At 40.6% G+C, this 14,654-nt stretch overlaps 3 protein-coding genes across 3 annotated transcripts in view; 2 read left to right on the top strand and 1 right to left on the bottom strand.

Moving 5' to 3' along the window:
• The first annotated feature begins 2,880 nt into the window (after positions 1–2,880).
• Positions 2,881–5,327, top strand: LOC109487158. Its single transcript, XM_019791133.1, has 4 exons — positions 2,881–3,259; positions 3,826–3,959; positions 4,375–4,535; positions 5,068–5,327. The coding sequence occupies exons 1-4, from the start codon at positions 3,087–3,089 to the stop codon at positions 5,254–5,256; spliced, it is 657 nt and encodes a 218-aa protein (XP_019646692.1). The 5' UTR covers positions 2,881–3,086; the 3' UTR covers positions 5,257–5,327.
• Positions 5,328–5,415: 88 nt separating this feature from the next.
• On the bottom strand, positions 5,416–7,297 carry LOC109487156 (mitochondrial import inner membrane translocase subunit Tim10-B-like). Its single transcript, XM_019791130.1, has 3 exons — positions 7,082–7,297; positions 6,440–6,643; positions 5,416–6,290 (listed from the first exon to the last, which is right to left on the bottom strand). Exons 1-3 carry the CDS (start codon positions 7,162–7,164, stop codon positions 6,287–6,289), a joined length of 291 nt encoding a protein of 96 aa, XP_019646689.1. The 5' UTR covers positions 7,165–7,297; the 3' UTR covers positions 5,416–6,286.
• A 275-nt stretch (positions 7,298–7,572) lies between these two features.
• LOC109487116 (TRAF-type zinc finger domain-containing protein 1-like) overlaps positions 7,573–14,654 on the top strand; it is a 14,607-nt gene continuing 7,525 nt past the window's right edge. Inside the window, exons 1-8 of the mRNA XM_019791085.1 lie at positions 7,573–7,741; positions 7,904–8,024; positions 8,716–8,851; positions 9,505–9,558; positions 9,785–10,355; positions 10,994–11,191; positions 11,596–11,663; positions 12,120–12,292. Of these exons, the coding sequence (XP_019646644.1) occupies positions 7,987–8,024; positions 8,716–8,851; positions 9,505–9,558; positions 9,785–10,355; positions 10,994–11,191; positions 11,596–11,663; positions 12,120–12,292 (1,238 nt within the window). The 5' untranslated portion in view covers positions 7,573–7,741; positions 7,904–7,986. The remainder of the gene's footprint in view (positions 7,742–7,903; positions 8,025–8,715; positions 8,852–9,504; positions 9,559–9,784; positions 10,356–10,993; positions 11,192–11,595; positions 11,664–12,119; positions 12,293–14,654) is intronic.

Raw genomic sequence — 14,654 nt, 5'->3', positions numbered from 1 at the left:
TAAGCTGCTCAAATCCATCAATGAGGTAATACTAGTTGTTACATGACTCAAATCGAATCCTTTTTGTTGAAATCCACAACTCATGCAAATTCAGTGCCATACTTTAACAGTAGAAATGGTTCTAAAATAATGTGTGTGTTTTGTTGAATTCTAGGACATTGACATTGACCCAGAAGCTGATGGGGATGAAGTTGACGAGCTACTGGCAGAATGTGTCAGACAAGCGACGCAGGAATAAAAACCTTCACGCTGCCAGGCACTTATTGTGTGTGGCTGAGCGACTTTCCTGTAAGTGATGTTGGGGACTGCAGGGTCCAGTTGGAAATGCCGAAGAGATAATCTACCCATCCTTCCATTTGGATTTGCATTCGGTTTTCGCAACACCTTTTCATTCTTCAAGAGTCTATACATTCCATCCCAGTGGATCTCGACATAGCCAGCATTGGTTTGAAAATGCACAAGCTTTGCAGCATTGGTGTAAATGATGTTTGTCCAGTATATGTGATTTGGAGACACTGTGCCAAGGAACAGTGGGATACTCATCAGTGCTGTCTTCTCTTTGTCTATGTGCTTGTGTGTTCATGTGGGGTGCTTTTGGCACCAAACCAGCACTAAATCAGCGGCAGTTTAAAGAATCTTTGCATAGAATTATTTCTCCTTCTCATAAAGTCATATTTCAGCTGTACTTAGCCATCTTAGCCTGCTTTCTGGCCAAAAGACCACTGTTCTTATAATCTTCTATCAAGCAACACTCTGATGGTTTCAATCGTTCCCATTTCCAAAGGTCCATCAGTTTTGTTTAGCGAATTATGATCACTGCGGTTTGAGACCATTTATACAAACAAAAAACATTTTTACATCCAATGTAAATGTATGACAGTTTGTAAATGTGGAATTCTGACAAAGGTAGCATGAAATGTACATACATGGGTCACTGATGGTTAAAGAGGGGGAAGACAATGAGCACTTCTTACTACATACATTTAGTTATTGTGTACTTACTATATGCCCTACTTGCAATTGTCGAGTATATGTCTGATAGACCACGTCAAAACGAAGTGAACCATATGAGTATTCATGCCGCTTGTAACATGCAAAGCTTGGAAGATGTTTGAAATTTACCACTTGATATGATTTTAACTGTACAAAGAGTAATGTCGATGTTCATAAGGATTTTGTTATGGCGACGTGAGAGCCTCTAAGAGGCCGTAGTCGTGGTTTAATGCTTCCGTGTGTCCCATGAAAGGCTGTTGCAGTACACATTATTTTATGAAACTCTTCCATAAAAAAGTCAAATCCTAGACTCTCAAATTGCGCCAGTACTACTAAGTTCGTGATTTGTGCCATATTTTATAGAGATTTATATTACGTAGTGCACGCACAGCTGAATTTTAGAAGATATCACAAGTCTACCCCATCCAGGACGACTTTTGGTGCTCTGAAACGCTGCTGCTGACCGGCCGTCAGCGACATTTGGTCATCATCATGTTGATGAAAGGACTTTTCACTTACATTTCCATCGACTGTGTATACAGGTCGATGTCACAATTGTTGAATCTTGTTTTAAAACTGTAGTCAGCCGATACAAGGGACGGGCATGGCAAGGAAGGATCTTGGAATGTCGAAAAGTAGGGGAACTAGCTGCAGTGGACATGTGATTATGGTTTAAAATTGAGAACGACAACTTACATAAATTACACAGAGCACGTAAGGTGTTGCACCAACATCCTTCCTAGTTCATCCCAAAGGGATAGACAGGTCAAAATTATTGTAGTTATGTTTTTATCATCAGTATTGGAAGTAGTGTGAAGTACAGTACAGTAATTGTATTTATTTTCGTAATTTTGTACCTACTTGTAATTTGCGTGATTACATACATCATGGAAGGGAGCGCAGTCGGTGACGTGTCATCTGTTGATGTTTACTAGTTAATGATGCGTCATCCCCGATAAAAAGTGCTTTTCACTTGGACGGTTGTGGTGGTTTTCTTCGCATATTTACCAGACCAAGCCTTCGCTGTTGAACGAATTTCTTTATGTAAAGTTATATAATATCACAAGTATCCAGGACACAGAGCTTAGAAACTATATCATTCGCCTGTTCCTTCAATAATAAGGTATTCAACAAAACACACATATTATGTCGCGATAGAGAAAACGGGGCATAAGTAGGAAGGTAATATGCCAAAAAACAGTTACTCAAGCAACTGGATATGATTTTGAAAACGTCAGACGTTTCAGCTAGTATCCACTAGCTTTCGTCAGTGACTGAGAGACCAGAGGGGAAAGCAGGTTTATATACACAACCTGTTGATTGATATGCAAATAAGGTGAAGACAAATTTTTGGAAGTCGAAAAAGGAACAAAAGTCAGACAAGTCAAGACAAGATGATGCAAATTAGTCTGAAAGCTCCTGTTATACAGGACAGGAGCTTAAGGTAAGTGTTGTCTGCCCTCGGGGCTGGGAGTGCCAAATCCCAAGTGCCGGAAAGATCGACCCGTAGCCCCCCCTTCCCTGTTGAGGGTGGGGTTGTACATTCTTTCATATATCGTATTACCTGGATGTCTAACCTTCATCGACGTAGGAAGGTAATAATCTTCCCCACCAATCTCTGCTTGGGGAATACAGGCAGTATCCATTTGGCAGTACTATTAAAAGTGGTCAACTTGGCCCGGATGAATCTACTTGGAGATTACATTTTTCATCACGAAAATACAAAATTTCACCAATAATACACACAGTATGATTACCGACAAGCATGGAATTAAATAATGCATTTATTATAATCACAATACGTTATTACCATGGATACGTCAGTGGAATATAGCATCCAAGTACTTCCGGGTTACTAGTATATGGTGTACCGGAAGCAGTATGTTAGGTGACTGCACTTCCGGGTTGCAGATACATATTGCACAGGAGAACGCAATACTAGTATTGTGACGAGCGCATTGCATGAGACAACGTAATGTAGAGACGTGTATATATAGAGGATAGCCGTTTTGCATTGCTCTGAGATAAAGGAACAGTGAAGGAGTACGTATACGAAACAGAGAGAGAGGGCGTCTCAGTTATTACGTCTCAGTATGGCTCAGGTTGTTGAGAAAATTCCGTGGAAGACTGAGTCGTATGTAGCTCAGGTAAAACAACATTGGCCTCAGACAGGGAAGCACATCCTGGCTCAGTATGACGACAGCAGTGTTGTGGTGTACCAGGCGTTCAGACCAGAGATAGCAGAGTACGCAGTCGAGAACCAAAGGTAAGGTCATTTATTAGAATGCATAATAGCTCGGATTCCTTCTATACTACAGGTATGCTCTGCGAGGAAATTGCGGCTCGAGAAGCGGATTATTGAACTGCAGTAGGAATTGCAACACGAAGAGGATTTTATGTTCTTATAATAATGTATTCAATTGCAACGAGTAGTAGATACAGAGAACAAGGAAAAGTCCGGAAGCTTAATTTTCTAATACTATAGTGATTCATTTTATACAGGATATTATAAATTTGCATGGTCTTTGATGTACATTATATATTGGTTTGCTGCACACGTAGCCGTGGACGACTCTGTAACCTTTTTTGCATGATAATACCCGGCATTATCATGCAAAAAGGGTTACAGAGTCGTCCACGGCTACTGCACACGTAGCTAGCCAGGGCAGTCCAACAAGCCTGTGACTTTTAATTACAAAGGGCTTGCCTTCCTGACAAGACATTTACAATAATCATAATGAGCTACAATATAATGTAAATAAAAACTGAACACAAAAAAATAGATGTTAGATTCAAAATGTTGATTCCCATATTCGACCTGTTGTATCGCAGGTTCGGCGGTCCCCATTACCTGTGGGGTCGCATGTCGTGGATCAAGCCGAACTTCCTGTGGATGATGTACCGCTGCGGATGGGCCAGTAAGAAGGGACAGGAGAGGGTGCTGGCTGTACGGATCACGCGGGAAGGTACGCAGCGCAGAGCTAGTCTCCACTAGACTCCTTTGCAGGCTGTTAATGAATACTAGTAGTAGAAATCTATTATTTATTCAGCCTGCAAAGGAGTCTGGTGGAGACTATCCCTGAGCAGTGTTACATCTATTTAACATCAACTGACTTACTTACTTACCCTCTTCATCCTTGCAAGACAGAGGAGAGAAGTGAAGATTTTCAAATGAAATTACTGGGACTATCCAAAGATGTATAAGTTAAAATAAAAGCCAACAGGGAAAACATGAATGTAAAAATAGGAGACAAGTGCGAATAGAAAGATTGCTTCAAAAAGTGGTAGTCATAAAAGTCAAATTTACAAGGGTCAACCATGAATTACTAAAAGGTAGTTATCTTTTTTTCTAATACAACTACATTTGTTGCATCCCCATAGGTTTTGACGAGATCTTGGCAAACGCCTACTCACCGAAGACCCAGGAAGAGGCTGGGCTGCCCAAGGACCAATTAAAAGTGCGGTTACAATGGGACCCTGATCATGACCCTTCTGGAAAATCCCTACCCAGAAGAGCTATCCAACTGGGGCTGAAGGGGGAGGTATGTACAATACAGAGGATTTTTTTATCAACAAGTTGTTTGGTTTTGGATGTACTTAAGCTTCTACCAGGCTTCAGGAAGTGGATGGAAAGAGTAGAATTTGGCCAAATAGACAGATGATATGCCGCACTGAGAGAACAGTTTGCCGCTCTTAAAGCTAGATATACTTGGCAAATGACAAGTTTCTTGTATAGGCTGTATAAACATTTTGGGAATATTTTCATTGGAAAACTATCTTGATATATTATCTTATGAATCATGTTTATGTATGAATCATGATGATGATGACTACACTCAGACACAACTAGCTTTCCACTCATTTCCATATTAACCTAACATATTAGTCTGTACCTGGACTTGCATTGATAAATAATCATATATAGCTTCATAAGACAGCAGGATGTATTGAAGATTGCTATTCATATTCATTTTGTATTTTTTCACAATAGTGAATTACATATTTTCTTCTGCATATTTGATACGTACTAAGTGTTACTATGTATGTTACTAAGTATGTTGTATATCATTACAGATACTCAGCCACTTTGCCCAGGACTGGATCGTAAGCATCACGGATGTAACAGACTTTGTACATGAGCAGCAGAACGTCCTCCAGACCAGCGGTACTGAGCAGCTGCAAGTTGCTGCAGAGAGAGTCTACCAAGTAACCGACCCGAAAACTAAAGCCCTGATTGGTGTAGAAGACTGGCAGGCATCTTAGGTCAAGCATACTTGGTTGAAGTATACTTGTAAGTTATTATGCACTTGAGCATTAGACTAGCCTAGTATCTAGCTGTTTCCAGCTTGTAGTACATGTAACTTATCTGAGATGGCTACCTCGTCAACCAGTTTTAAGCTGGAAACAGATAGATACTACTAGGCCTATTTAGTTAGACACTAATATCAAGTTTGAAAAACTATGACACCAAACAGGACTATTGTATGTCTAGCATTGTGGTCCAAGGTATGGTATTTTCCATCAGAAGTCACTGTATCATGTATCAAAATACTACAGCATCAATGCAATTGTCTTCAAAATTTGTTTAATGGAAAAATTACAGATTCTACAGAAAGACCTGCTATGTATACATTTGACAGCAAGGAGCTGAGAATGCATATGAACATTCATAACCAGTCAATTCAATATCAAACTACATGTACTTTATGATATTGCATCATCATTTTGAGATACAAATTAAAGTTTTCTTGACTGTTATTCATCCATTGCAACATTGTCTCCAGTATATTATACATGTACTACACTACACTATATAATACAATGTATTTGTAACGCATAATCTATCCACTCTATGCACAATACTCTCATCATTTGTATCTTTTGTACCAAGTGAATTTCTCACTCATTTGCTCTGTCTCATACAGTGTACAACATGTCAGAGTACCAGTCTCAGTGTACACCACTCGCCACTGGCACATCTTTTAAGTCTTTAGTATGGCTCTGTGGTAGCTTTTAATATGATCCATAGTTCACAAAGCCTGATTGTGCTGTTAAAACATGTCTGGCACGGTAATTTTCAATGTTACCTGTACCAGTGCAGAATACGTAAGATGAAAATGTATTTCGAGCCCTGTTTCATCTTCAAACCTTCCATCCATCCATTCAGTGGAAGACAACATTGCTGGAATAACCTCATATGAACTGTAGTGGAATGAAGTCATGGCATCATATCTCATCCACAATGTCCACAAATTTTAAAGGTACAACAAGAGTCTCAGAGTCCCATGTAGGGTTATTTATTCAGCTGCTGCTGTTGCTGCTGCATTTTCTTCATGACTTTCTGGAATGAAATCATGACATCTTATCTCTCAACCATTGATGTCCTCAAAGTTTAAAGGTAGGAAAAAAATGAGTCCTGTGTACTACTACACAATGTAGTTGTTATTTAGCCATCTGCTGTTGTTGCTGCTGCATTTTCTTCATGACTTCCTGGTCCTGCATGGACATCTCGGTCAGCTTCTTGCCTAGTCTGTCGTGGATCTCCAGGTACTTTGCCACACACCTGTCCAGACAGACCGACTCGCCCTTACTCAGGTCTGGCTCCTTGTACTTGGGGGGAATGCACTTCTTCTGACACGCTGACGTCATCCTGGGGATGAAGATTAAAATTATGAAGCAAGTTTGAACTGTGAGTGTAATTTTCAACATAAGATTAAAAATTGGACTTACACAAGAAATTAGGGAAGTAGTCAGTCATTGCATATTTCTCAACAGATGGACATTGCGAGATAATATATACAGTTATGATGAATAATGACTTCTACCAACACAGATGAACTTTCAAGGTAAGACGTTGACAAATATTTCTATTATAAATTATATTGACAAATACCCCCCCCCCAAAAAAAAAAAACAACCTAGGGCTATATTTCTAGTACAACAAGGCCCTGTTGAGCCACTGTTACCAAGGCAACAATCTATGAATACGTTTTCCCACCCAACCGCCGATGATCTGGCCATTCGCCAAATGCCAATGACCTCCGCGTTTACCAACCAAGGAAATTTTTGGTCATTTTTGTTCACTTACCTATTGTACATATCTGCCATCATTTCCACCTCTAGTTCAGCAGCCAACTGCATGGCTTCGTCTTGGTTTATCATACTCGCCATTTCTGTTTCTTTTTGTGGCAATGAAGAGGATGAAATCACAGTAAGTCCACCACGCACGTGTCTCTTTTCTACGCAAGTATGACTGTCATTGAGAAAATGGAAATTGAAAATGGCGGTGAAAATCTCGTGAGATCTGTCGATGAGAGTTCGTGTCCTGACCAATCAGAAACGGCGATACAAAAATCGGTCTGCTGACCTCTGACCCACCGTTTTGGCTGTTCTATCTTTAGTTGTTGCGCCCTTAACTTGCATTTTAAATGTATTTTTCCTAACGTAGAAAATGCATTCAGATACATCTTTTTTCTTCAAAAATACCAAACTATAGATTTTATCTCAATCTTTGAGTTAATTTCCTCTTTTGTCAATTGGTATCATCAGAATTTGATATATGTGAAAACTTTAAGGGAGGACAGTCGTTACTTTACACAGCACTTTGCTTGACACCTACTGAATGTTTTCTGTATGATTACACTTTCGTAGCGGTGAATCCCCCTGGAAAAAAGGACATTACCTCATTTTAAGGACTTGGACTCTGTTAGTGATGAGTCAGTTAAGTTTCGAAAGGTAGACTTTACAGGTAGGTCTGTCGGATATGTCGCGTTTTGGCTCCGATCTCGAAATTTGTCGTCGTATTTCCGCCAGTTGACAAGAAAATTTCACTGTTGTTGTGTTGTCGGTTGGTGTAGGGAGGGGGGCATTGATGATTCGCCTTCACGAGTTTTGTATAACTGTTTTTCAGACATTCCGATATATTTTTAGGAGTTGGATTCTTCGCCAAGCTTGTGTCGTCACTCGTCAGTCAACAAAATTATATCAAGCAAAATGGATGAACAACCGGAGACCAAGTTTTGCAGTAACTGGTGAGATATGATTTTTATTCACCTGTCCAAAATTTATGGATTCAGATATTATACTCTAGTACTAGTAGTATTTGCCGATTCAGATGAAACATTTCGTTTGCTACTCCATCTAAAAATCTTTTGTTTTAGTCTGAAAGCTGTGAACGCTTTAATATAGCTTAGGGCAGTGCCGAATGCTGATTCACTGCTGTGACTAATGATTGTCAAATGATTGTGAAATAATGATGTAAACGATCGGTTTTATCACCAGAAAAACAAGTTTATGGTTAAACTGATGGACAGGGAATGTTTATTCAAGTTGACTCAACTATAGACAACATATGCTTCATGTCATCTTTTAAGTATGGCAGTTAAAGAATAAGGAAGTTGTGTTGTTCACTTTCACTTTACTGGTCATGTGATCATAAATTACCAAACACAGTCACATACAGCTTGTTAAATTACTTAATCAGGCAACTCTATATTATTCAAAAGTAACAGTTTCATTTATGAGAAAAAAATGCAACCTTTAAGTTTAGCAGTACATGTATCAATTTTTCCTGTATATTGCTAGCTAAGGTTGTAATTTTTCATATACATCATATATTAAACTTACTATTGCATATTAGTTGCATGATTAAGTAATTTAAGCTTCATTTATAAGAAAAATTACAGTCTTCATTAACAGTATACGGTTTTCCATATATTACAGCAAACGAGACATTCCAGCACAGAATTTCGTGATGCACCAGACGCACTGCCAGCGGAACATCGTGCTGTGTGAACACTGTAAGGAGCCTGTGCCTCGATCTGAGATGGAAGAACACTTTGAGGAGACCCATGCCCAGGTATGGTATCACACCTACGTTTCTTACACAAGAGTATTAATTAGTACACATTTTTGATCAAGAGTCAAGTTAAGTCTAAGGGACAATTTTCTACCATCTAATTTCTAAATTATCTCAAGAGTAACGAAAAGAAATTAGCTAACCCTTCGCCTAACGTAATACATTCTCATATTGCCCAAAATACTAGTAGTAGTAGTAGTAGTAGTCAACTTTTTATTCATATTGTTTGTTTAGTTCTGGAAACAGCTTATATGGGTACTACAGTTGTAAGTAGGAAAAGGGATCTGAATAATGCAATTTGCAGTGGCACATGTTACAATTGTTCTTTGCCTTGAAGCTAAAATGAGTCTGCTTATCCACGCCGCACGCAGCCACGCCCAGTAGTTTGGTCATGCATATCTAGGCAGTGACAATGATCTGTATTCAGTCGATATTCGCTGGTCAAGTGAAATAAGTATGATTCAGGGAAGGACAACATTTATAATACTATAGTATTATGTCCCAAGTGAGTCGTAGCTCCTTTATTTTAGATGCTGAGCAAATGAATGTGTCTCACTAAAAATAGCCAAACTTAACTGCTCTAAAACATGAACATTGATCCCATACATGTATTATTTATAGACTTTACTAAGTATGAACTATCATACCTACAGGTCAAATGCAAATGTGGAATGTCAGTGGAAAAGTGCAAGTTGGAAGAGCATGAGGTAAGCAATGGAAGTTACATACGATTTGTCAATTGGGAACCAAAATTTGATTTACTAGTAATATGTTTGTTAAAGTTCCAAAGATAAACATTTTAATTTCTGTTTTTCATCGGTAGTTAATAGGTTTCCAGCTCACTTAGGAAAGAGACATAGCTACTGGAAGTATCATTATTATAATCTATAGCTAATATTAGGATTAATTCTATTTTCCCCATATCTTGTACAGACTGATGCATGTCCCCTACGGCCAGCCCAGTGCCAGTACTGTGAGATCGACCTGTCCCACAAGGACCTGGCCTCGCACCTGGACTACTGCGGCACGAGGACTGAGGAGTGCTTCAAGTGCCACCAGAGGATCATGAAGAAGGACGAGCTGCAGCACGAAGCATCCAACTGCAAGTACCCCGAACCCAAGCCGCTCACCAAGTCCAGCTCCGAGTCGTCCGTACGAGACCTCCCATCGCACTACCAGTACGGGATCTTCAACCGGTACGCCTCTGAGTTCGACATCCCCATGGATTCGGACCCCTTCGATCTGGAACAGCCAATCAGGTCAGTCGATTCGGACCACTCCTTGCTGGTGAGATCGCGCGGCGCCCGAGCGCGCCTGGTGAACCAGGGTCCAACGAGAAACCGGATATCGAGCGACAGAGACGTTGCCATGCCAGTGCCAAGGAGCGTGGCACAAGCGAAGAAGGGACCCAAGAACAAGTCGACCAACGTGAGCGCGGCGAGAGGGAGAGACATCCCGCCCAGACGGGGTTCACAGCCCAGGAGGGGCTCAGGACACAGCGATGGTAGGGCACAGACCTGCTGGGCTAGTTTTACAGGGCTCGAAATACTTTTTTTTCTGGACATCTGCACTAGTGCAGGTAAAATTTTAAAAACAAAATCAGGGATACCTGCACAGCCCCAATTTTACCAGCACTTAAGTGCATATACCCAGTATTTGGAGCCTTGTTTTATATGATGGGACACCATGTATGATATTGTAACCAACAGCACCAAACACACGTGCATTTAATGGAAGAAGTTGGGGATGTTGGTTATCTCAATACCAAGCCTTATAAACCAGGCCAGGTGCATTCCATTAGCTAGTGATAATGGAGACTTTTGGAATAAAACAAAAAAAGGTAAAAACTGGTGCTATTCCAATTATCAAACATGTGGAAAATATCGTCCAAATATGCCTGCTTCATTTTAATCAAATCATTTTAACACCCTACCCAAAGCATGCAACACATCCTACAGGACTGCGAATTTGGACCATCTGTCACCAAACGAGGCCTGTACGATGCAAACCAGGAAGCCCTGGACTGGCTGGAGCAGTGGGCCGACAAGATATGATGATGATGATCAAATCAAAGACAGTTTAGAAACATATGTTATTGTCTGTAACATGTTTTGACTTTAACCCTATTCTTGACCTTCCCAGATTCTGACCCAGACTGGGTCCTGGCCAGACACCTGGCCCACGACCTCTCGGACCAGGATGACCACGAGCTGGACACACTGCTCCCTGGGTTTGACCGCTCCTCTAACAACAACAACGGCGTGATGCACACGGGAGGGCTGATGCACAGTCCTCCACAGAACAGGGCACACCACATTACTACAGCTGTTACCAATGGAGGTACGTGGACATTGATTGTCAATATTGGGCAACACCACATGTGTTTAACATGTACTCATTAGTCTGCTATCTCCATATATACAAGGGCAGATTAAAAGAGAGTGGCTTTCAAATCTTGGGCCATGAATTTATACTATCAATGTCTACTTAATCTAACATTAATGTTCTCCTTATAGCCACTAGACAATTAGTACCGGTAGTCAAATGGCTACTTGTGCTATTTACGGTTCACAATAATTTTCTTGCTGGTGACACCTTTTTGGACATTAGTAGGTGAAAGGAGGGAAAACATGGGTAAGAAAGAAGATATAGCTGTGATCAGGGCTGTGTGGAGTGTTTCTGCAAGACATTGTCATGCAGAATGGTTGGTCTTTCCAACCCGTTTGATGTTCCTTTGTTCACAGATGATGCTGCCATCCCGTGTGAGTTCTGTCAGGACCTGTTTCCCATTGACATTCTAATAGAACACCAGGTAAGGAATTTTTGTACAACATGTGTTGGAACACTTTTAACTCTAGACATGTAACTACCAACACAGATGAACTTTCATGACTGTATAATTGTTGTCGTTGTTGTTATTATCTTGATCTGTTGTTCTGGCCATTTCAAGTTCCCCCAATGATGTAAAAAAATCTGTAACATCTTAACCCTTGTCCTGTGGGACCTATATATATATATATATATGGGTTGCACATACAGTACCATCTACTAGTATATAGTGCCCTGTATATGTAAAATTTGGAGCTACTTCTCGTGCAACACATCACACTGCAGCAAAACGCAATGAATCCGGAAGTAACAACACCACCACGGGACAAAAAATGTCAAGGGTCTGTGACCTGGTTAAGACTTAAAATTATTTGAAAATATTGTGCAAAAATTGCCAGCAGAACAACGGTTAACGATTGTATTTCCTCCCCACAAACAGTCTGGCTGCAACCCGTACCTGTCCCATGCCCCAGTGAAGTATGGTGGTAACCTGACCAGCACCAGTACACAACAACCTCCTGCCAACCAGGGGGACAACAGGGACAGGCAACATGCAGGGTCTGGTCACCCCTCTGTCATGGACAACTTGGGATATTCCTCTGTAGAAGACAGGTGAGAGCAAAGCTGTTGATGTGTCCATAACTAATTTGAAAGAATTTGAATTTGAAAAGAGGTTTAAAAGATTGTAAACCTCCTTGATGAGAGGTAGAGCACAGTGTAAAGGGAATTAAGAAAATAGTGACTGTTGTTCTTGGATTCTAGCTGATGTGCTTTTTATTCCCATTCAAACTCAAAGGAAATGAAAGCATTTCTAGTTCTGCTACCTAATATAAAGGTCAGACTGTCTAAGAAACACTGGTCATCTCAATTTAGGAAAGTCACTGGCCATTTGGAATGTCAAGTAAAAATTAACATTTTGCATTCAAGTTTCACATCAGTGTGCAGGTCTTGATGTAAGGAGTATAGTGATATGAAAATTATTGTTCTGCAGTATTCATAACTTTAGATATCATTTATAGAAAATGCAAGCAGACCGACGGGTTTTTCAGCACCCCGACAGGGCTAGCAGCTACCCCGTCAGGACCAAATCACAGGACCGTCGGTGTAAAGTACTCACCCCGTCGGTGTAAGGTACTCACCCCGTCGGGGTGACACTGTCATAATCACTAAACCCGACGGGGTAATGTCACCCCGACGGGGTGGGAGTTCTGGTCAAAGAGGTGCAAAATCCCAAAACAAAGCCAGGAAAGGCGTGAATTGATCAGTCTATACACACCGACGGGGCAAGTTTACCCCGATCGGGGTGAGCTCTGATCCCGTCGGGGTGAGCTCAGACAGTCATCCAATCCAATTGATGTGCAAAAGCGACATTATCAGGACAAAGAATAAGCATGGAGAGCACAATCCACACTCTTCTATCTGCCCCTTTCAGCCAACTATAAGGGTCACAAAAAAGAAAGATTCCAGAGAGCTTACAATACTGCAAACACATACTCACTACTCCAAAGCTAATGTCTAATAGAATTTTACCGACATGATCAATATTGACTGAAGGAGGCCATAATAAAATAATACTTAAATTTATTTCCTTCAGTCTATTTGTAAGAATTGAGATGTAGAACATACAGGTCTTGCAAAAAATTGATCAAGTTCCTCAATTGCTATTACACTGGCCACAATATTCGGGGATCGAAATTAATGGCTTAGCAGCTGAAAACAGTCAGTCGTTCTTGTGAATATTGCCCACAAATTTTCATATGGTCATAATCGTGTCATATAATGCCTTAGCTGGTCAAGAATGGGAGCAATCTCTGATAATTGTCACAAAAAAGGGAGGTTCTCTCTTTTACCTCCTTTGTCTGAGTGGAAGGAGGCCCTTTGTTATAATGTCTGTCATTCAAAATACACACTGCAAGCAGTGCAAATCAGGACTCACTATTCTTCTCAGATATTTGGAGGCATCATGATAAGAAATATGTTGAGAAACTAGGAAGTTGGAACATACATTAATTTTGAACCTTGGTACCACCAGGTGCAGAGTATTTTTGTGAGGATGTCATGAAATCTTTAAACCAAGGAGCTTTAAAAAGCTTGGTGTGACTTGCTGAGAAACTTGACATCGTGTGTATTTTGTCCCATTGTTCTGTCTGAGACAAGTTAATTGGCTGCATTGTTTACTTATTGAGACTTTTTACAGCGAAAGGAGCTTTCATCAATTTTAATGAAAGCTCTTTGCAGCCACTTATAATAATAGGTAGACACACAAGCGGCCATTGGTGCCCTACAAAATAGTCTACTGGGTACATCCTACATTCATATTTCATGGCTGGAGAAATACGTGAATGATGTGTTTTTGTCTACTGTATAACTACTACGGTCAAAATGTACTTCTGTAAATGGGGAGAAACGACACTTTGGGTGGGTGGGGACATTTTGTAGCATGGTCTGTTCCATCAAGGTCCTTGGTTCCATTTGCTGTAGGATCTCCAAGCAGATCCTATACTGTGACAAAGCTGACAGCCTTGTCACAGTAGGATCTGCTTGGAGATTATAGGTCGGTGGGTGTGATGTTTGAAGAAAAAAGTGATTTTGCCCTTCTCCGATAACTTTCTTTTCTACAGACCCTGGAGTATTTTCTACATTACAACCACAGCAATGATATACAAATGTACTAGTATTTCTATGCAAGAAGGTATAAAATGAAATTTAATAGGGAGGACACCATTACTGTCCTTTCAAAGAGTTTGCCTCAGGTGTGCAGTTCCAACTTCACGTTGACGTGCCAATTACCCCCAATTTACATAATGTGCACTGGCTTGGGTTGGCTTGAGAGTTGAGACCTTGTTTTTGTTCTAGAGAACTGTGGTGACTGGAAATGAAGCACTAGCTCCAAGCAGATCCTAAGGTGGCAAAAAGAAATATGAAATTGGCCAGGCAGTATCCATCGGCCAGAGAGGGTCCAATTTTCCCTGGG

Source organism: Branchiostoma belcheri, unplaced genomic scaffold (assembly GCF_001625305.1).
Source record: "Branchiostoma belcheri isolate BF01 breed outbred unplaced genomic scaffold, Haploidv18h27 scaffold86, whole genome shotgun sequence".
NCBI lineage: Eukaryota > Metazoa > Chordata > Leptocardii > Amphioxiformes > Branchiostomatidae > Branchiostoma > Branchiostoma belcheri.
The sequence above is the reverse complement of the archived record's forward strand: the minus strand, read 5'-3'. Positions and strand labels throughout refer to the sequence as shown.

What these genes read in the sequence shown, in the direction of transcription:
- LOC109487158 (XM_019791133.1), top strand. Translation starts at nt 3,087, where the DNA reads ATGGCTCAGGTTGTTGAGAAAATTCCGTGGAAGACTGAGTCGTATGTA. An exon ending in TACGCAGTCGAGAACCAAAG is followed by an intron (nt 3,260 to 3,825) that starts GTAAGGTCATTT and finishes GTTGTATCGCAG; the next exon opens with GTTCGGCGGTCCCCATTACC. An exon ending in AACTGGGGCTGAAGGGGGAG is followed by an intron (nt 4,536 to 5,067) that starts GTATGTACAATA and finishes ATATCATTACAG; the next exon opens with ATACTCAGCCACTTTGCCCA.
- LOC109487156 (XM_019791130.1), bottom strand. Translation starts at nt 7,164, where the DNA reads ATGGCGAGTATGATAAACCAAGACGAAGCCATGCAGTTGGCTGCTGAA. An exon ending in ATGGCAGATATGTACAATAG is followed by an intron (nt 6,644 to 7,081) that starts GTAAGTGAACAA and finishes CTTCATCCCCAG; the next exon opens with GATGACGTCAGCGTGTCAGA.